Below are 21,863 nucleotides of genomic sequence, written 5' to 3' on the forward strand. Positions count from 1 at the left end.
CGTTTTCACATGCTACCTATAGCACTATACAGTCCAAGACACACAGAAGTGATGTAATGGTGTATGATGTGATTGATAAAAATAGATAATTTGATCTTTGATTTTTCCCATATCACTATACAGCGCCTGTTAGAAATGTGCATACTTTCATACACACACGCACACATACACAGAGAGAGAGAGAGAGAAAGAGAATTTGAGCATTTCAGAAGTGTATCGATTTAGGACAGACATATTGGAAAGAAAACAAGCCAATAATTTCATCTGCCTATAGGTTTATTTCAGCTAGTGAAAATAAAATAAGTTAATTTTAAATTATTAATTTTATATTTGTATGTTGACACTCATCATTTTACAAGAGACACAAACATATTAGCATAAGGTGCGAATGGCATCAGCAACAGAATTACATGATACTTAAGGAAGGCACTCACAAACATACCTGTACCAAATGTTCAGAGACACATAGACAAACAAGTATGCGCATACACAAAACCTTGACACTGAGCTGCTATACTGTCTCAATGTGCATGGGAACAGGTCATCAACATATCTAGTATGCATGACTCTGGTACAGTTAATCTTAATGCATTACAACTATAACAACTATTCTGCTTTGTGTACTATTGCCTGCGACCAAGCACATCAGACTTAGATGTAGCTCCTCCACTTTGAATAGGTATAACCACAATATAAGCCCTACTCAAAGAATGCACCATTAAGCAGTTCAGTAATACAAATTCACATCTAAGTATAATAACACTTTTGTAGATATCCCAGACAAGATTGTCAAGATTTTCTCCTCCACCTCCACCACACACATTTTCTTTTTACAATCAACTCAGCCAAACCCAAATCTTGCAACTCGTACAACTGAAAGACCCTCTCTGTCACTTCAGACAAAGCATGTGGAGGCAGTGCCACTTTATGAGAGGAGTAAAAGAAGAGGTCAAAGACATAACTGTAGTTATGACATGCTTACAGTATGAAGGCTTTTAAACAATGGAATCAAAAACCCCATGGAGGCCTGTTAATTCTTGAATAGAAAACAAAATGTTGCACAGAGTTCTTAGGGTATTCAGAAGAATTATCTGCAAAATGTAATGTGAATGCACAGTCATATTGATGTACATAAATCATTTGTAAAATGAAAAAAAAAATCTTGCTTTGACACTCTTCTTAACATTTGACACTGCTTGATTGAATAAACAGTATTAATAATTGGTTTACAAGTATTCCTAAATGCATTGTGTAGATGTTTTTATTGCTTCAAGTCCCAAAGGAAAAAAAGTCATATAATAGAAAACATTTGTTTCTTTAAAGTATGTGAGTAAAGTACAATTTAAATCATCAACCTAGGGGATAATTTTCATAGTATGTCCAGATGTGCATTTGCTGGACATTTCATCCAAGAGACAATTGAACCATTTGAATAAGTTAGTACAGTAGTTGGGTGTAGCTGGATTCATATACTTTAAGTTGAAACCTTACATCCAGGGAGTCACATCACAATACGACTTTCATCTGATCTTTCATCAATATATGTCACATTTACAGGAAATAAATCTCACTGATCTCTACTTCAGGACAATGCACAGCTACAGTTTTTTCGGTACATTCACTTGTTAGTTGTGTTCCACAGTTCTGGTGTAGTTTTCAGTCGTAGAATACTGCACACAGGGAAGGTTAATATTTACATCAGTGTATTGATCAGCACCAAATGCATGAGGAGAGACAGGAATCACAAGAAACCAAATGTTCTTTTGCTTTTAAAATAAGGTCTGAGGAATGTATGGTTAAAGGCACATGTACAACCCAAAGACAATTTTTGAGATCATTTAACAAAGTGAGATACAAAAGTAAATGGGAGGGAAAAAAAAAAAAAACAGTGCCACGAATAGTGATCCTGGGGTCCAAGCATCTTGCAAGTAGTGCAAGCCTTATTGTAATATAGCATAAATTTCCTGTAATACCAAATCAGACTGAACCAGACTTAGTGGAGCCCTTTAACAAGTTGTTTAATATGTCTGTTAAATGTGTTTAGTTGAGACCTGAACTGCTACAAGAAGTGAATTAAGTGGTGAAATGTTTTTTTTTTTCTGGTTTGGTGAAAATACACTGATTACATGTGATTTTTAGAAAGATTTGTGTTATCAGTCCTAAAGAACTTTGCGTTGTGACATGACTTTATACTTTATTTAAAAAACAAAGCAAGAAATATTTGTTTTATCTTATTTATACCTCAGTAACCACTGTAGCAGCCCCCAGAGGCCAATTTGCACAAAATGCCTCAGTTATCCACAGAATGTAGGGCTAATAACATTCCCCAAAGATATGCCAAAGTTTACCATGACTACAGTTGTAAATAATTCAGCACACTGAGTTCATCACAGTGAATGACTGACATGTAGCATCCTTGTTGTACTTAAAGTATAAATTTTTAATAAACTTAGTTTTTTTACTGAAAACATTGCATTGCAAACAATTTTGTGGCAATTCAGTGAAACGCCTAGGATTAGTCAAAAAAGTTTTTTTTTTTTTATTAATGGTAAACTGCAAAAACAAACAAACAAAAAAGCAGACATGGTGAATCATGCAAAGGCAGCTTCTACACCAGGACATAATGTAGTCCCATATCAATTGTATAAAAGTTTTGTAGTTTTAAATCTTGAAGCTTTATAGATGATGGTTGTAGGTGGAAAAAATTGATTATTCCAAAAGAGTGGAAATCTGGGTATTCTCATACAAAAAGTGAAGGATGCTGTAGGTATTGATCAGTTTTGGTTTACAGGCCCTTCTTTAGAAGATCATGTGGAGACTGCTACATATTTGAAAGAGAATAATTCATACATTAATGCAAAAGGCAGGGGACTAGGGGATTTGCAGGTTGTATAGAGCATAGCAGTTTTTTGGCATCAGATTCAGACAGCAAAGTAAGACATGTAGAACCTACATGTGGTTTTCCTCAATTCTTCATCTTCTCTTATGGAAGACATTTGGGTTCTGCTTCACCAGTGGCATTTAAGATGGCAATTAACATGATAATTAGGCCTGTAGGCAGTGGAGAGGCAGCAGAGTGGGGTGTAGGCAGGGAGAGGCAGCAGAATATTACTTCTCTCTCTCTCTATTGAGGGCATACAGGGATGACAAAGAACAAGTTATGGGGCTAAAGAAAATATTTATCAGGTAAATTCAAATTGGGGCACCTCCAGTTTGGTTTGATGTGTTATATTAGATGTGCACTGACTGTTTATGAGACTGCAATCACTGAAGTAAAGAGACTGACAGGATTATGAATAAGGCTAAGTCCTAGTCGTGTGGCACTGCCTGACTAGTTTAGTTAGGAAAGTTAAATGTTAAATGTAACATTTATATTTAACAGTTATATTGCCAGTTGATTTGGTTATGGTTTAAGGGCACTGTTGGTTTAAGGGCACCTACACCAGTTAAAGCAGGGAGAAAGCGGAATCTATGAGTGACGGTGGACCTTAGGGAGGAGACAGGTGCAAAGTGGAAGAGCAGGACGTGGGACAGGTGATTTTATTTGTCAACAGGAGAATGATGGGTAACATTGGCTTACCAGGGAAATCAGGGATAATTGCTTCGTTGCAACATTTTAGAGTGGTGGAGAACCACCTGGAGAGACAGTTGTGTCCTTCCCTTTGCAAATCCTTGGACAGTGGTTATTAGGTGAAGAACATAGTTGTAAATTATATTGAGGGAACCACAAGCATATTTTATTGCCATGTAAATTTAGTTTGCAGCATGGATGATATGCATGGAGACAATAATAAGCACACAGAGGTTAACCCATTGCCCAGTAATGGCAAGAATAGATATTTAGGTTTAGGTTTGTGCACAAAGGACAGTGGAAAACCATAACAGGATAAATACAGATAGAGAAAGATAGATTTAGTTAGTAGAAATAACCGAGATCGAGTTAGTAGAGATAGCTGGGCATAGAAGCACAAGACTGTAAATTTGTGGTGGAATTATGTAGAAACTACATATTGCACTACATTGCATTAACTACACTGAGGCTGTTTATGGTGTTATACTCTGAAAGTAAGTGGACAGTTTATTTTATATACATCCGACAGGAAGAACTTGAAATATGCAGATTTTGTGGCCGATGTGAGAGGATGTGGGTGGCAGGTGTATAATGCCAGTGGATAAGGCTAGTAGAGATAAGTGATTAGTGATAAAGGATTTCTAGCCAGATCTGCCACATCCTTGAATGGGGATTTTGGTTTTAGAGGCTGTAATCTAAGGGCATCAATGAAGGAATCTGAAGTAGCTGAAAGGTCTGTGGATGAAGAAAGCACAGGTGTTTTCTGTTAGTTTTTTTTTAGATGTTCAGTGTCACAGGAATGTGGAAGATTGGGCAGGTGAATGCATTGTTGGGTCACATCACCGTCATGTCTAGAGTGGTAGATACAGATGGAACTGGTGGTATTGAGCGTGCAGTAATCGTGTCAGTAGATCTGAGTATGGCCTTATTCACTTGTGAAGCCAATATAGATTTTATGGGTTACGGAGTGATCAGCTGCATCAGGGCGGCACACATTGCGTGTACTGTGGGTTTAGGAAGTGGTGGCACTTGTAATGGCACAGGATCATTAAAAGGTCTGTAAATGGCCTTAGTCAGTGGAGTGGACAATGTGGTATTACATCTAAAGAAGTTTTTGTACAAGGTTGGTTTAATAGCAATATTGGAGGGGGGTTGGGTCTGGGATGTCAATCCCCACTGTTGAGCTTTCTGGAGGAGTCATGTCATTCAGCCAAATGCTGATGAGAGGAGGTGCCTACGTGATGATCCCTGTGACTAACTTGTGCAGTTGTGATGCCTATTGTGAAATGAGTGGGCTGGGCCCTATGCAAACATTGACATCTTATCCTATGTGTAATTACAATTATGTTTGATGTTTTACATTAATCAATTAATTTACATTAACCTCAATGAATGTGATCATTTCATGGATGTTATAGCGCCATCTAGTGATCCATGTCCAGCAAAATTCCTGCTGTGCCCTAAACCCCTTTGTTAAGTTGTGTTTATGAAGTTTAATGTCATTCCATCAAAACGTTAATGAGTTGGAGTTGGCGCTACATATGTACAGCTATATGTACAATACAATTTAAGATAGTCATCCAAAATATTGTATAATATGTAAAAAATAAAGTGGGCATAACTTAATGGTTCTATTTTTATAAACTGGAAGACTGTTTAGTAAAAATTAATTTTGTTTGAATGAAATATGGCGTAAGAGTTAAGGACCCAAGAACCAGGTTTTATGTCTATAGGACTTCCGGTTTGGTCTGGCTGAGTAATATCGGCAAGGAATTAGAATAATAAGGGGGAAAAAAAGCTAACAAATATAAAGGGTTCCAGGGTTTGAATGGTGCTTGGACCCCTAACAACTGCTGATAAAGTGGACAATGTTAAAATAAACCACAGTGGTGGAAAGGGCACATTACATATTGCTATGGACAGATGGACAAACAAAAGCAATAAAGCAAATATTAAATGTTCAACTTGGACCGCATTTAATTAAAGCACTCACATTAAAAATAATCCTAATGTACAAATATTAACAAATAAGAAATAATTAAGAAATAAATAAGTAGAGTCCCTAAAACATATGTAATAATACCATTCTAACCACCGATATGTATTGACATTGTTTGGAATGTTAAATAGCAAAGCTCCCAAATTTGAAAAGGTTCTACTGCCTAAACCTATAAATCAGCAATCATAAACGTCATTATTTTATTAAATTATTTGAAAGCTTAATGTCTCTTTTTGAACACATAAATAGTGCCACTTGATCTTTTTTACAAATAAACAAATTACAAAAAGCATAAATGCTATATACTTTACAACTATATCTTAAACTCTGTGAGACTTGTGAGAATGTATAGAATGTAGGTGTTTATGTGTTTGTGAATTGCAGACAGTGGGATTCTCAGAGATACAGTAGTTCCCTAATCAGAAGTGAATGCTCCTTGAAGCTGAAACCACTACTCTTAAGATATTTCCAACCAACTGGCACATTAGAGGTTAAAACAGATATTTTGCCACATTTTCTGAAAAACTGAAAATTGCTACACTGCAGATGGTCCACTGTTAAAAACACCCATGTGCATATTTCAAGGTCTACAATAAGAGTAATGTAAACATAATGAGTGTAACGTAAGTGATGAGACATTAAAAAAATACTAAGCACTCAGACTTTTGGCACAGTGTTTGCGTCTCATGTTGTCCCCACTTGTCCTCCCTCCCCTCTGTCCCCTCTGTCCTTCCCCTTTGCTCTCACTTGGTCTTCCAGAATTTGTTGAGGACCTTCACCACCTCTTCATAAATGATGAAGACGATGGCTACATCCAAACACACACGGCCCAGTCGGGGAATGGTGCCCTTGTAGAACCTGAACATGATCAAGGCACATAGTTAACACACGCTGAAGCTGCAGTCAAAAACATGCTGATTACAGAAGGATTACTGTAACAGCACACCAACTAAACCAGTTTTCAATGTTCCAAGGTCTGTGACTGCTAACCTGGAGCAGTCACAGACATGGTTCAGGAAGTTCACATTTTGTACACATGCTTTCTTTCTCATTCTTTTTGTTATTCTTCAGTATTATTAACACTATAAAACACATTCACATATCTTTCTGTGTGTCACAGATAAACACACAGAAAGCAGCAGAGGTGGGACCAAGTCAGTGTTTTGCAAGTCTCAAGTAAGTCCAAGTCTTTATCCTCAAGTCCCGAGTCAAGTCTCGAGTCAAGACAGGCAACCATCAAGTCAAGTCCCAAGTCTGAAACTTGGAATTTCAAGTCCTTTTGAGTCTTTTTTTTTTTTTTACCAATGTTGCAGGTATATTTTAAATGTAAATAATAGACATGTGTTCTTTTTTAAATCTGTATTCTCCTCAAATCTTGATAAAACATGTGCAACTGAAAACACGAAGTATAAAAAAAATTAAAATTACACCTCTTTATTGCACAGTTCAATTTTTTAAACTTAGCTGCAAAAATATTCATACTTTAAACTACAATTTTCCAGAAATAAATATTCTGTGAAAATCATAAGTAGAACTCCATGTTCAAATAAAAAGTGCTGATATTTTAACAGTACAATACAAAGAACCATAACGGCATTTTTCCCTCTCTTCTCTTATCTGGTTTCTTAGAGAACATGTGTGTCCATGTGTGAGTGACACAAGACAAACAAATATAAGAACTGAACAATTAACAGGAATCTGCAACTTTAGACATTTCAGTAAACTATTCTGCATTGCATTTGCAAAAGACCAAACTGGCCAAAAGTCTGTATGTCATTTGTGCACGATGAAGCCGTAGAATGATGTCCCCATAGCTGAAAACTCGCTCCACTTTTGTCAATATATTTTTTTCTCGATTTCAAAATCACAATCCATGCTGAGATAGAACTGGATATTATGATGGTGACAGAGAGAGGCTCTCTTACCTGAGTTCAGATACAGAATACAGGGTTCCAAACCTTCACGCATTGAGCATGAGACTCACGCATTTGACCGTCTTCACACACTCTCACGCCACACATCCGATTTCTCATGCCGAAAAAAAAATCTAGTTTATTTACCTCTGATCTACATCTATGATTCAATGAGTTACTAGTTTGCTCTGGCGCCAACCACTGGCAATCGATCGATCGTGATATAATACTTAATTTGTGTCCATTTTACACCCCGCCCGGTAACAATTCACGTTCGCTGACTCCCCCATTTGATTGGTTGTGCTGCAGCTCTTGCACACACACACGTACAGAGTGTGGAAAAGCAGAGGACCGGTCTGCGTCAGAAGGACGGAAATGAAATTAATGGGGTGCACTTTATAAATATTAATATGCATTTTAAAATTTAGATTTGGGGTTAAAAAATCAAGTCTTTGCAAGTAAACAGGTTCAAGTCCAATTCAAGTCCCAAGTTATTGGTGTAAAAGTCCAAGTCAAGTCTAAGTCTCTGAATATTTTTTCAAGTCAAAAGTCTTAATATTGATGACTCGAGTCTGACTCGAGTCAAGTCATGTGACTCGAGTCCCCACCTCTGGAAAGCAGTCTTTAATCTTCCTTTAGTCTTAATTAAAATGTTTTATAGCACTGTCCAAAACACTTCATATAAACAAACAAGACAAAAACAACTCACGAGACACTCACACCCTTGTGCACACATGCACACATGGACACAAACTTACGCAGTTGGCCCCTCATGTTTCATGATCTGCACAGCACAGTCCATAGTGTTTTTGTACTTGTGAGCCTCCAGACCCTGAGAGACATATACAGGTCATTTTAAACAGTAATCTAATGAAGAAATAACAATGACTTCAGATCAGAGCTTCATGCACACACAGCATCTGTGCCCACATAAGAATAGCACTTACCTGCATTCTGGTCTTGATGACATCTACAGGGGTGTTCCCAAAGACGCTAGCAGCACCAGCCACTGCACCAAACATGCCCGTCACTATTGGGTTCATTGGCTTGTTTGGGTCATTACCTAGTTAATGCAAAGAAAAAGTCAATAATGGAGTAACATTTAAAATACAGCAGTCATGTCTTTATCATTGATATCTGTCAGACAAACAACTGAAGCATTTCAAATTATATTTGTACACACTCCTGAAAATATAACTCATTTAAGTCCTACCAGGTTTTAGCAAACATCTCTACATATTGTAATGGATACAAACCTTTGTACCAATTCTTCAGTGAGGTCATAACAAAGAAACGGATGGCCTGATTGGAGCCCTGCTTGAGAACTGTTGCTGTGAGACCCTGATATGTTCCCCTGATCCCTGAGAGAGAGTGAGTGAAGGGTGAGTGAGTGACTGAGTGAGATAGATATTAACCTTATTTATTAAGATGGCATGTTTACAAAGAACTTTTACAAAGGGAACTTTTTCTTTTGAAATCACTGAGTAATGGAATTTGACAGTATCTACATATAACCATGTACTGCCTCTTCTGACCAGCAGAGAGCATCGAGTTTTAGAAAAATGCAGCTTTCTGTACCTTGGGCTTGGACAATCTCTCGGACTCCATGGAAGAAACCACGGTATCTGGGGTTGGCTGACGTCTGGTCATGAATGAATTTAACCTGGTAAAGGAGGGCACAGCAGTTGGAGAAAACGCTGCACAACTGCTGGAATTGACGGACAGGCATTTCTTTCATTAAGTACAGACCCATTCCAAACAATTTGAAACAATTTTCTTTTTGTTTTGAGACAACTTCATTATGTCTATTTATTTATTCCCCGTCTATTCATCCTCAGGAAAAAGTCCTGTTTAATATATTATATATAAGGAATTATAAAATAGAAGGATACTTCAAATATTTCACTTGCCATTTCAGATCTTATGGGAAACATATAATAGTTATTCTCATACACCTGTAAAGTACTACTGTTGGAACATCTACAATTATAGCCTCGCCACTAAGGCAGGGACAGGATGCCTTTGGCCGATGCCCTTACCTTTATCGTCTCCATTGGGCAGACAACAAACACCGCCTCCATGACCCCCGCACCAAGGCCACATACAAATCCATGTGTTGCATCCAACCTCCCAGTTTCATCACGCATCTGATTACTGAAGATCTCAAACATGCCAAACCTGCAGAGAGAGAGAGAGAGAGAGAGAGAGAGAGAGAGAGAGAGAGAGAGAGAGAGAGAGAGAGAGAGTGTGTGTGAGTGAGTGAGTGAGTGAGTGAGTGTTTAGATTACGGTAATCATTAGTCATCATTGGTCTAAATAACTTCTAAATAATTTCCTCATCACACAATGAGTTTGCTTATTTCGGTGAAGGTAATGCTAGGATTCTCTGATGACGCACATTTCTATATTTCAGAGTGAGCCTATGAAAGCACAGCAATGCCTTTCCAGTGGAACAATGATCTTAATTCCTACATAATCTTATGTATTCACGCACTACTACTAACAAACACACGTAAACAAAAACAAACATGAACACACATGCACCTTTTCCTGCTTGCCAGTCTGCCTGCAGACCTGTCAAATATTTACCGCCTGCCAAGAAGACACATGCTTCCTCTTTAATCAGCTGGTATCGACGGTAACCCAGGCAACAGCTGGCAGGGAGACCACTGGTAACCAACAGCAGGATCCAGGAACTTAAGGAGAGATTTTTTTTATCTACCTATTTTTTTTCCCCCTGTGCTTTATTACTGAGAAGGCGTGGTTGAAGGAACACCAGGCAGCCTAAAGACGGAGCTATTTTTAGCTCCCAATTGAGTTGTGGACCTGAAAAAAACGATACACCCAGGAAGCAAGTGCTGGTGCAGGCAGCTGTCTGTCTGGAGTGCTTTCTCACTGCCATGGTGTATTTTCTGGAGTGTACCTGTTAGATCCACCTTAAATGGCCCCATATCTCGCTCTGCTGCTCAGTCAAACTCACCCTGTTATTCCCCATCTGTGCATTTCTGTCTCATGTGCTTTCTCTCTCTCTCTCTCTGTCTGTCTTTCACTTGCTCCCTCTCTCCATCTTTCACTCTCTAGCTCCCTGTCTCTCAACACTGGGCCATGTAATTTTTTTTGGTTTATTAGATCTGAACAGCTCTTTGACAGGATAAGCACAGGAACTCTGAAATGGAATGTGTCCTGGTCGATCAGCTGACATCCCCTCCCCCCTCTTCTACACTGTCCATCTCTAATAAACTGGCGCACATATTATTCATAAAAGGCTTCAAAACATGATTAAATAATCAGATGCCTGCCCTACCCTCCTATGAGCCATGTGCCCGTTTGTGGAATTTAATCTATTTGGACTCAACGAGAGAAACAATGATTGTAACCAGTAAACAGAGTCATTGTAACCCTGTGAAAGCTCAACAAGAAGTAAATTCAAAACAGATGCCTCTGCACTTTTGCCAAATTAATGGGATAAAAGAGGGAAGGTTCAATCAACAAAAGGAGGGACCGGATGTGACATCAGAGCCACCAGTCTTTGATGAGTCACAGTGGTATTTGTCATCATGGGCATTGCCTAGCGACACTGCTTCCATTAGTGGGTATCTGCAAGATCGATCCCTCTTGCGCTCCTTCTCTCCACCCCCCCCCCCCCCCCCCCCCCCCCCCTGACTCGGCCTCGCTCCATCTCACTACAAGCCCAATCAGCTAATGAAAACGGGAGGAGTACAGAGAGGAGGAAGGTTTCAGGGCCAATCAATCAGAGTACCATGAAAAGGGGAGGGAGGGAGGGGAGAGTATGGCCGAACACGCACAGGGTCTTTCAGCTTTTCACATCACCTACATGCATCCACACTGGAGCAACATCTCCAGCTGTTCAAGCGATGTGCAAATAATACAGCTAATGGTAATCTTGGTAAAGTAACTTCAATTAAAACTAGTGATGCGTTTTCCCTCAGGGAGGGATATGTATATTTATGTGTGTGCGCATGCATGTGTGTGTGTGTCACAGATAAATAGACAGGTTCAGCAGTGCATATCCTATGTTGTCAATCAGAGCAACGTTCTCTGCTACTCTATGGCTTAGTGATACTTAGAAAGGCAGCACTTCTGACTTCACACACACACACACACACACACACACACACACACACACACACACACACACACACACACACACACACACACACACACACACACACAACCTCTGGGGGAGCTGAATGTCCAAACCTGTCAGAAATGTGAAAAGGGCTTTCTACAGAATAACATTTCTTGTGCATTTGTGAGTGTGTGTCTTTGTGAGGCAGTGAGTACGGTTGCATCTTTGTATGTTCAGTTGGCCTTTGTTCCACAAACAAAAACAAGCTGCATAATAAATGTCAAGTCTCCAAAATAGAAATGTCATTAAAGCTGTCACTGTGAAATTAAAATCAAATGCATAATATTTGTTTGTGTGCATGTGAGTGGGTGTGCACATGTGCACACTGACCTAACTGCTGACTTGGGTATAGAGCCATACAGTAGAGAGCTGAGGCCCCGGTACAAGCCTTTAACTCCATGCCCCCGAACTGTCTGTGTCACACAGTCCGCTGCAGATAAAACATTAGAGCAAAATCAGTTATCAGCATCAACACAACCTGCAAAGTCATTTCTCATCACTCTGTTTGGATGGCACATTATTAATGCAAAGCAAACATGGATTGTAAGGTTTTTGGAAGGCAAATGGTAGTAGTCTGGTAAACTCAACAGACGGCTTAATAAATGTTTCTCAGAGCTTTAGCCAAGAATGTAACAATTGGAGGAGAGAATGAGGAGAAATGGGGAGAGAGATGGAGGGGAGATGGGGTGGGGAGATATAGGGGAGAGATGGAGGAAGAGATGGGTTAGAAAGCAGAATGGGGAGAGAGATGGAGGAAGAGAGAGATGGAGGGGGAGAGAGATTAAGGAGGGGAGAGATGGAGGGGGAGAGAGATGGAGGGGGGGACGTTAAGTTTGTTTACCTCATGCAAGAGTGGCAGAAGGCTAGAGCACGTTATGGGCGGGAGAGTTCTGCTAATTAACTCCGAAGAGGATCTCCTTCCAGTGTGTGTGTGCGTGTGTGTGTGTGTGTGTGTGTGTGTGCGCGCATGCAAGTATATGTGTACGTATATATAAGCATACATGTCTGTGTGTGTGTGTATGTGTGTTTTAGCTCATTCCCTGTGTGTACACACTCACCAATGCCTCTATAGCGTGGTGGGTTGGCCTTCTCGTCTAACTGAAGCTGCGTCTTCACATACTCTGTTGGAAAGGTGATGCAGATCTCAATGCCCCCTGCAATTCCACCTAGAAGCAGAGAAAATTATCCATCAGCCTTCCTGCTCACTTCAAGTGCCATTAGGCTTGTGGAGAAATCGAGAAATCCTTTAATCCTAGATTACATTAGCACATCTGACTATTATTGCTGTCTTGATGCACAGCATGAATCATTAGCACACACACATACAGTAGTCCCAGAAGGAAATCCTAAACTCCCACATGTCTTATTTCATGGCGTCTCTAACAGGTTGAGAGGAGTCACACAATGAAGCTCATAAGAGAGGGAAGCAAATCCTGTGGCACTCAACATAACAAAGAAAAAACCAACAAATCATTTAGGCACTGCATAAATACATATAAGGGGAATAGGCTGGAACAATATTACTAAAACTCCACCTCCCCTTCTCTCTCACACACACACACACACACACACACCCTCCCACACTCAGATCCCCACACACACCCCCACATATACACCCAACATATTACGTGCCCTGAAGGCCCTGTCCATGGAACATAGAGAATGAAATGACTGAGAATGAATGAAATGATGAGTGGTAGTGTAGTTAGAGCTTCACTTCACAGCTTTGGTCATGGGAAATGTGCCTCCATCTATCAAACTACTCAGAGTCCATTTCTCTTGCAATATCCATCAAGCCCTGGGCCTGGATTCATGGCCTATTGCTGTCTAACACAAGTTTACCTGTAAGTCTCAGAGCATTTTCTCTGGTAAACAAAAGGTTGACAAATAATAAATGGCCGTTGTAACACTGTGCGCGCGCGCGCGCACACACACACACACACACACACACACACACACACACACACACACACACACACACACACACACACACAGAGTTCAATCCATCAGGGTGCATACTGCTGTACAGGAAATTACTTCTGGCCAATTTGACAAACGTCCATAAATCAGACCTAAAACATTTGCATTCCTGTGGGCATACAGCTGTATGATTGTGCAAATGTGGACAACAAAAAAAATCTGGAGCAGTGCAACACCTGATAGAATGTAATTTAATATGATTCATTAGCAAATTAAGACTTTTCCCATCAACTGGAAAATGCCATGTAGGCTACTACTGAAATACCAATATGCAGTACTTTTCTTTGTACCATACTACATATACACACAAATGATATAGCATTGGCAGAAGTAAACACACACACACACACACACACACACACACACACACACACACACACACATATATATATATATATATATATATATGCATACACACAACAAAAAAAAGCTTCAAAAGCTTCATATACATTGGAAAAACAACCATCTGGGCTAAATCAGCACTGAATGGTGCTGTGTCAGAATTTGATTCTGAAAAGATTCCAGTCACCTTTACTCACTAGAAGTGATTTTAAGACCTCAAGCAGTAGATAATAATTAGTTTCATACATCATAGTAAGGAAACATTAAAGTTGAATGATTTGTTTATTTCTTTCCACACTTGTATCAATACCATGTCCACTTTCTCAAAACTTCAGACAGTATGTTTTTGAAACATGCACCTCAGCACTCAAAATGCACTTAAAACACCAAAACACTTCATATTTCGTTCAAATGTGACTCATTTTGCCATAACCAACACATGCCTATGCTTCCTCCAGCAAGTCTGCTTTATCACTCAATATTGGACTTCAAAATAGGGGTGCACGATATGGACTAGAATTGCGATGTGCGATAACGTTGTTGGATATCCCGATATCGATGTGAACCACGATAAATTAAGATTAAAATACAGAAATGTAGTGTCTCTCTGAACAGCAGCACGTTAATTTGTTTTGTTTTTTACTGTGTAATGAATCCAGAATAATTCCAAATATTTTGCAAATATTCAACAATAGATTCAATCTAGGTTTATACTTTCACGAGTGAGCGACTCCGCACACCTCGTTAAACTCCGCGAACGGCGGAAGCGTTTAATCTTGCCGTGTCACATTCTTTGCAGTGTTGTCCGAAACGATATGTAGGCCTAGTAGTATAAAAAAAAACACCCCTCAAATACAGGGGAATGAACTTTTACCTGACCAATTTTAATGTTGCTTTGTGTTTCAGGTTTGAAAAGTGCTGGAATTTAGGCTAAAGTATTTGAAAAGGCTTGAAATTGTAACTACTTCGTTTCACAACAAATATCTGTCTGACTGAACAATTCTCTTATATTACGTTAACAAATACGAGCCTCTTGTAATTCCAGGACGAAACATGAGAGAACGTGAAGACGTTAAGATTGGGCGTTTTGAAAATAAATATCCATTAAATAATGTGATAAAAAAGCGAATTATTTCGAATCATTTAGAGTATATGTATAAATATTTAATTCAATAACGTGCTGGGAATTATTGAAATGGACCATGAAAGTGACATACAAGTGCTTGAATTCCACCTTGTATAGGTGTATGAACCCTGCAAACATGACTGTTCTCATTGCGCCGAGACGCGGCGCGCGCGAACTTTAAATAAATAATAACATTAAATAATGTGATAAAAAAGCGAATTATTTCGAATCATTTAGAGTATATGTATAAATATTTAATTCAATAACGTGCTGGGAATTATTGAAATGGACCTTGAAAGTGACGTACAAGTGCTTGAATTCCACCTTGTATAGGTGTATGAACCCTGCAAACATGACTGTTCTCATTGCGCCGAGACGCGGCGCGCGCGAACTTACAAAATTCGAGAGGTGCACGACCTCGTGAATCGACAGCGCGCGAGGCAATTGCACACGGGCGAAGCCACCGCGATTACGTTATTTTCGCCTCCCGGACCCTCGCGCCGCATCAAGTGTAAACCATAGTGATGTGTCGTTCGCGAACGATCCGGCTCTAAGAGCCGCAGGGTTGCCAGGTCTTACAAAAATATCCAGCCCAAAGTCAGTCTAAAACCCGCCCTTCAGAAGCTCAAACTAGCCCAAAGTTAGTATTTTGTTTATGAGGGATTTATTATCAGTATTGCGATTTATATTAAAGTCATTAATAATATTGTAACATTAGTGTTTATCAACTAAATTTAGATTTCCAAAACAAGCCCAATTTGGCGTGAAAACCGCGAACCTGGCAACTCTGAAGAGCCGGCTCTTTGTAGTGAACAATTGGAACCGGCTCCACAATGGGAGCCGTTTTAGGATCCTATTTGGGAGCCGCTTTTTCCTTCAGTATTGCGCTTGTGCTCTGCAAGTGCCACAGTTTTTTCCCCAACATCGTTTTTATTTGTCCTTCGGTGCCTCGCTGTCTCTCCCTCTCCTTGCGCGTATTGATCTGCTTCTGCCAGTGGTAGAGAGCGGAGAGTTTATTTCCTCAGTCAGTCCTTGGCGCCGAAAATGACGCAATCGCGGTGGCTCCGCCCCTGCGTGAGGACCCCCGTGAGAAGCGAGGTCGTGCACCTCTTCAGCGCAATGAACAAAGTTATGTATGCCGGGTTCATACACCTTTACAAGGTGGAATTCAAGCACTTGTACGTCACTTTCAAGGTCCATTTTCAATATTTCCCAGCACCTTAAACTTAAGTTAAATATTTATACATATACTCGAAATTAATCGCTTTTTTATCACATCGATTCAGTCAGACAGCTATTTGTTGTGAAACAAAATACAGTTACATTTTCAAGCATTTTCAAGTACTTTAGCCTACTTTAGCACTTTTCAAACCTGGAACACAATGCAACATCAGGTAAATTCCTTCCCCTGTTTTTGAGGGGTGTTTCTTTATACTACCACATATCATTTCGGACAACACTGCAAAGAATGTCTCCACTGCCCGCATGTCATGCGTGTGCTCCACACATCTGACCAATCACATGCAGCTTAATAACGTGGTGGGAAAACACTGAAAAAACATGTTATCTCCACTTTTTTTGTGGAAACAGGCAGACAATTGGCCAAGCTGTATTGTGTTCTTTTTGGTGCTATTTTGTGATAATTTAATAATTGGTTATAATAAAAGTTTTATTTATAAAGCATTGTTATGCCGCATTTTTACTCATCACAAGTGCTTAACAATGTCAATAATGAAACAAAATGTTATAAAATTAGGTTTAAGCTATTAATTAATTTAAAATGTAAAAAATATATATGGGGAGCCATTTGGGAGCCGAAAGAGCCGGCTCTCCACAGTAAGAAGAGCCGTTAGAGCCGCATCTCAAAATAGAGCCGAAAATCCCATCACTAGTAAACCAGGCTTAAACCAAATCGCGTGTCTGATGAGCGTGTTCACCCCACTCCAGGGTTGCCAGGTCCTACAAAAGCTTTCCGCACAAAATCTGCGAGTGTAAGTTGTCGGCGGGGGGTGGGGGGGGGTGGGGGGGGGGGGGGGGTGGGGGTGTTGCGAGTGTGAACTGGAGACAAATTAAGTATTATATCGCGATCAATTCTTAGTGTTGACTTGTAACTTCCGCAGTAGCCCAACTCAAAAGTAGCCCAAAAAACCGCACCCCGCGGCCCCAGAATTTTTACCCGCGGCTGGATTTTCAAACAAGCCCAATTTGGCGTGAAAACCGAGAACCTGGCAACTCTGCCTCACTCTGCCTCTTGCCTACTTACGTCACGTGATCATAGTCTGCAGCGCGAATAGCTCCCTCTATTGCTGGACGAGGATAACGCAATTTGAGTTTGCTGTTATTCAAGGAGTTATCGTGGCTCTTTCGATGTGTTTATCGTGAAACTTCACATCGCGATAACGATAAAAATACGATTAATCGTGCAGCCCTACTTCAAAACACAAACAACTCCAAAATACATAATACATAACTATGGGGTTTCCCTTCCTGTATTTCTATATTCACAATGCCAGCTTAAAAAATGCATTTGATCTGTTGATTTGTCCATCACTACTGTAAATGTAACAGTCGTGACGTTTATAAACTGTAAATTAATTAATTGTTTACTGTGTTGGAAACCCAGAATAGCAGCATTTACTGTATATGATAAAATAAACTGTACATGATAAAGAAACAAAATCACAAGAGCCATAGTATTCTTGAGGGTTTTACTACTTTTAGCCATTTGTTCTTATAGTGCAATAGACCAAAGTTCAGAAAACATATACAACCAATAACAAACACTGTACTGCCAAACCGAATCAGTATCACTACATACAGTAGCATATTTATCTGCCTATACAGTAACATATTTATCTGCCTACCAGTATCAGAGGGCTATCATTAGCCCAGTCCATCCATCCTGTCCATTGCATTTGGCCACAGTTTTACATCACCCTCACACTGAATATATGGTAACAGGGCACAAACAAAAACACCTTGTTAGCTGAAATGACATCCAGGTGTTTCAACAGTATATGTACTGCAGTTGCACCTACAATTCCCTCTATACATGGACATTTCAATCAAAGTCTGATCCCTTCTGTATTGAGCATAAAGCTGCCAAATGAAATTAAGTTTCTGCTAAAATCAGAAGAATCATGTATATTTCAAGCAGTGATTCATTGCCTTTTGTATCAAAGCAAACAAAAATTGTAACAGCATATCAGACCTTGTAAGTCCCCCATGTTGAGATACTGGGATAACGGACATACACCAGGATGACTAACATCCAAATAAACAATTAAAAAAATGTTGTTGATGTGATGTCAAAATAAGTTACTTATGTATGAAGGTCATTTGAATAGTAGTGGTAGATAAAGCCATACTTACACAACCATAAAAACCTAAATGAAACAAACTACCTTCTATTTTGGTTCTCTTTCAGTACATAAATTGTATCGATCTTCACAACTCCCCTAGAATGCCAGCAAGAGCCAATGCTATAAAAAAGACGGCAGTAAAATACTGAGATGCATTAAATCTTATAGTCCTTATGACGAAAAGGACAAAAATAGGAATAATAAAGAAGACAGACAAATTAACTTGGAGTAGAGGGGTTCTTTACCGAGGGCTTTATCAAAGGGAAAGATATGTGTGAGCAGGCTGCTTGGTGTCAGTGGAGCATCAGAAGACAGTCATGTGGGCAAAGGTGGAGATAACGGCACTATGAGGTTTTGACCAGAGCCTCTTAAGAGCCAAGACCTCAGCTGCCGAGGACAGACAAGCACTCACCAAGCTCATGTGCTGCCTCCCAGAGACCCAGAGGGAGACACAGCGAGACAGAAAGAGAGTGAAATACAGATGTGGTGACAGAGAGATGAAAAGGGTAACAGCATGTCTCCATGGTCTCCCCAAAAATGTCCATGCCTTGGCCAACAGACACAAAGTACACCTAACAAGTACAACTAAACTACTGTCACAGTGAGCAAGCCTATCTATGGCAAAACAAAAATTTGTTTCCTTATACCCATAGCCCTTGTATAAACTACATCTCCCTTTAATTCCCTGTGTCATAGTTCTGCTGAGCATGCCACAGAGCTGGTTTCTCTAGTGGCCCACCAGGCAGGGCAGTACAGCTGGTTAGTTGGGTTCTAAAGAGAAAGAGAATGTCAACAGACAGATGAAGAACTACGGCATCACACACACACACACTCATTCACATCTTGGGTGGGTCACCATGCAGTAAAAAATCATCTCTAGAGTCAAAGATGTCAGAGCCCATATTGAAGGACCAGTCACAGCATAAGATAACAGTGGAGGAATAATGTTTTACTGTGGAGACTGCATGGCAGGACCTGGGGCATCTCACTAGGTCAAGGCAAAGCAGTGATATTTCAGGACTGGCCTGTTATTTTTTTTAACAATGACAGTCTAGCAGGCACTTATCCAGCTCCCTAATCTCTTCCACTCGTGTGACCAAATAGACCTGGGATGCTTTAATGTGTGCAGTACTTCCAGGTCACTGATGACCTGGGGAACATTTGGGACAGAGATGCTCCAAACTCCACTGTGTGCTAGACAGGCAGATGTAAAGCACACTAGAAGGGTTACCCAGCGACACCAAATCAGCTTCATTGAGAGCCTAAAGCTCATGGGAAAATACTCCAGTTACATTTTGTAAACAATGAACTTTCCACTGTGTGTAAGTGTAACCACTTGAATAGAGGTCAAGGCCTGAAAGATCTATCCTACCAAGGAATAGGCCTACACAGTTCTCTGTTATTATCCTCTGAAGGTTGTGCTGTAGCATTATTTCATAATTGTACTTAACTAAGCACCCCACCCAACCCCACCATAACTGCAAACTATTAATATAGCCCCTAGTCCCAGAGTACAGTGTGGAAAAAGAGCAAATAAAGGAATCTGGTCTGCTAGGCCATGTATGTAGTGTCTCTGGTGAAAGCAAGTGTGGTTCTTCCTACACCCATAGTGCAGTCTCCATGTAGCAAAAAATACTTCTGCATTTGCATATCATGTAATTATAGAAGGGTGGAGAAGGGTGAATAAGAAGAGTTGTCGGGGGAAAAAACGGACATTAAAAACCTGTCATTTCAGTTGACCAGTTTTAGAGTGCAGCTAACTGCTTGGAACCTTTTTACTACTTTATAAGGGGTGTGGTGGAAGAGAGAGAAGGGAGCAGAAAGGTAGAGAAAGATAGAGAGAAGAGAGTAAAGTATTGATTAATCATTTATGACCATATGGGAATTTGTGGAGATTTTTTTGCTTTTGATCTGTTGGAAGTAATTTGGAAGTTGTGCAATTGATTAAAATATGAAAGCTTAATCATGAAAAGGTTAATATGAAAGCTTAAAAACATGACAGCTTAATCAGTCTGGAAGTGATCACTATTAATATAACTCTTAGCAGTCTGATTCTTTATGTTCATCCAGCAAGACTGTGCCATTAATAAGGTCAGAGATGAATAAGAACACCATTGTACTTTTTAATGATGTGTTATGTGCTGACTTTGAGGATGAGATTACAAGATAAGAATATGAAGGGTTCTTGGGGAGAATGTCCTCTCTCTGGAAATAGAAACTGACTAAACACTACTCCTTACTAAGGCAGAATAAACGAGCACATTCTTCTTTACAGGGCTGTGTGTGAAATGCAGCAAAATAACTAATCATTACAGCATCTTGCAGAGGGTTAAAATAAATCAACACTGATGCTGTGAGTTTGTGTATTGAGATTTTTTCAGACAACAAAACAAAAACATCCTTGATTGGGCTGTGATAAAGCATGACTGTGCTCTTCTGTGAAGAACACAGGTAATACACGACATTTTATTTTGCACCGACAGGCATACTAATTCAAACACCGCAGGTTGTCCTTCGTCCTCCCAAGGTTTCTCCCTTAATTCCGCCCAGGGACTTTTTCCCTTGCCAGGGTTGTCCCCGGCTTCCTCATTAGGGATCTGGACACATCATCTGTAAAGCTGCTTTGTGACAATGCGTGTTTAACCTGAATTTGATTTTAAATTTATATACCCTTTTTGGCCGCAACACTAGTGTGTGGATCCCGTGCTGTCAATGCAAAAATAGTAAATACAAGTCTACAGAGTGTTCACTGCTGAAAGGTTCTCGTTAAGTTTTTTGAAAGCGTTCATTCATCTGTAGCACTCACTCGGCACGCCTCTGCCCACATAACTAAACGGGAAACAGAAAGTAACCTCACTTCACCGAGCTTCCCCCTGATTTCGGAGCAACTCGTGCAAGTTTCGATACAAGTATCCTAACATTTAAGTTGAAAAATAAAATGTCGCTCTAAACTGAAGTAACTTTGGGAAAGCAGGCTTACATACTTCATAAATATATTAAACTATCCAGAAAGTAAAACTTACCTGCCAGTATCGCTTTGCCAGGATGCGTGAGTTTGGCTTTTTCACCGGGTGCTGCCGCCGCTAAGCAGCGGGGTCTCTGAAACGGACCGATGTATGTGGGCTGCTCAGACATTTTCTGACAAACACTGAACAGACTAAACTGTTAAGTTGGTTGTTTCAAAGGCCCTTTCAAAGTAGCTACTTTGTTAAACAACAAGAGAGCGACGCCCGTAATGTCGCCGCTCTGTCTATGAATGAAGTCTTAGTCCAGCCTTTAAACCACACAGCGGATGATGGGACCGTTGACAGGCGAGGCTGGCCCAGCCTATCTGAGGAGAACACGGGCCACTCTCGGTTCCTCCCGTGTTGTCCCCTTACACACACAGGGCGGGGCGCTTTCTTTCTCCGTTTCTTTTCTG

The 21,863-nt window shown here is 40.0% G+C and overlaps 1 protein-coding gene across 1 annotated transcript; it reads right to left on the bottom strand.

Moving 5' to 3' along the window:
• Nucleotides 1-255: 255 nt before the first annotated feature.
• LOC143512745 (tricarboxylate transport protein B, mitochondrial) lies at nt 256-21,848 on the bottom strand. The gene is made up of 9 exons (XM_077003401.1): nt 21,466-21,848; nt 12,691-12,798; nt 11,963-12,062; nt 9,523-9,661; nt 9,062-9,146; nt 8,740-8,844; nt 8,431-8,546; nt 8,242-8,315; nt 256-6,428 (listed from the first exon to the last, which is right to left on the bottom strand). The coding sequence occupies exons 1-9, from the start codon at nt 21,575-21,577 to the stop codon at nt 6,314-6,316; spliced, it is 954 nt and encodes a 317-aa protein (XP_076859516.1). The 5' UTR covers nt 21,578-21,848; the 3' UTR covers nt 256-6,313.
• Between the last annotated feature and the right edge of the window lie 15 nt (nt 21,849-21,863).

The sequence above is a fragment of the Brachyhypopomus gauderio genome, chromosome 4, assembly GCF_052324685.1.
Source record: "Brachyhypopomus gauderio isolate BG-103 chromosome 4, BGAUD_0.2, whole genome shotgun sequence".
Lineage (NCBI taxonomy): Eukaryota > Metazoa > Chordata > Actinopteri > Gymnotiformes > Hypopomidae > Brachyhypopomus > Brachyhypopomus gauderio.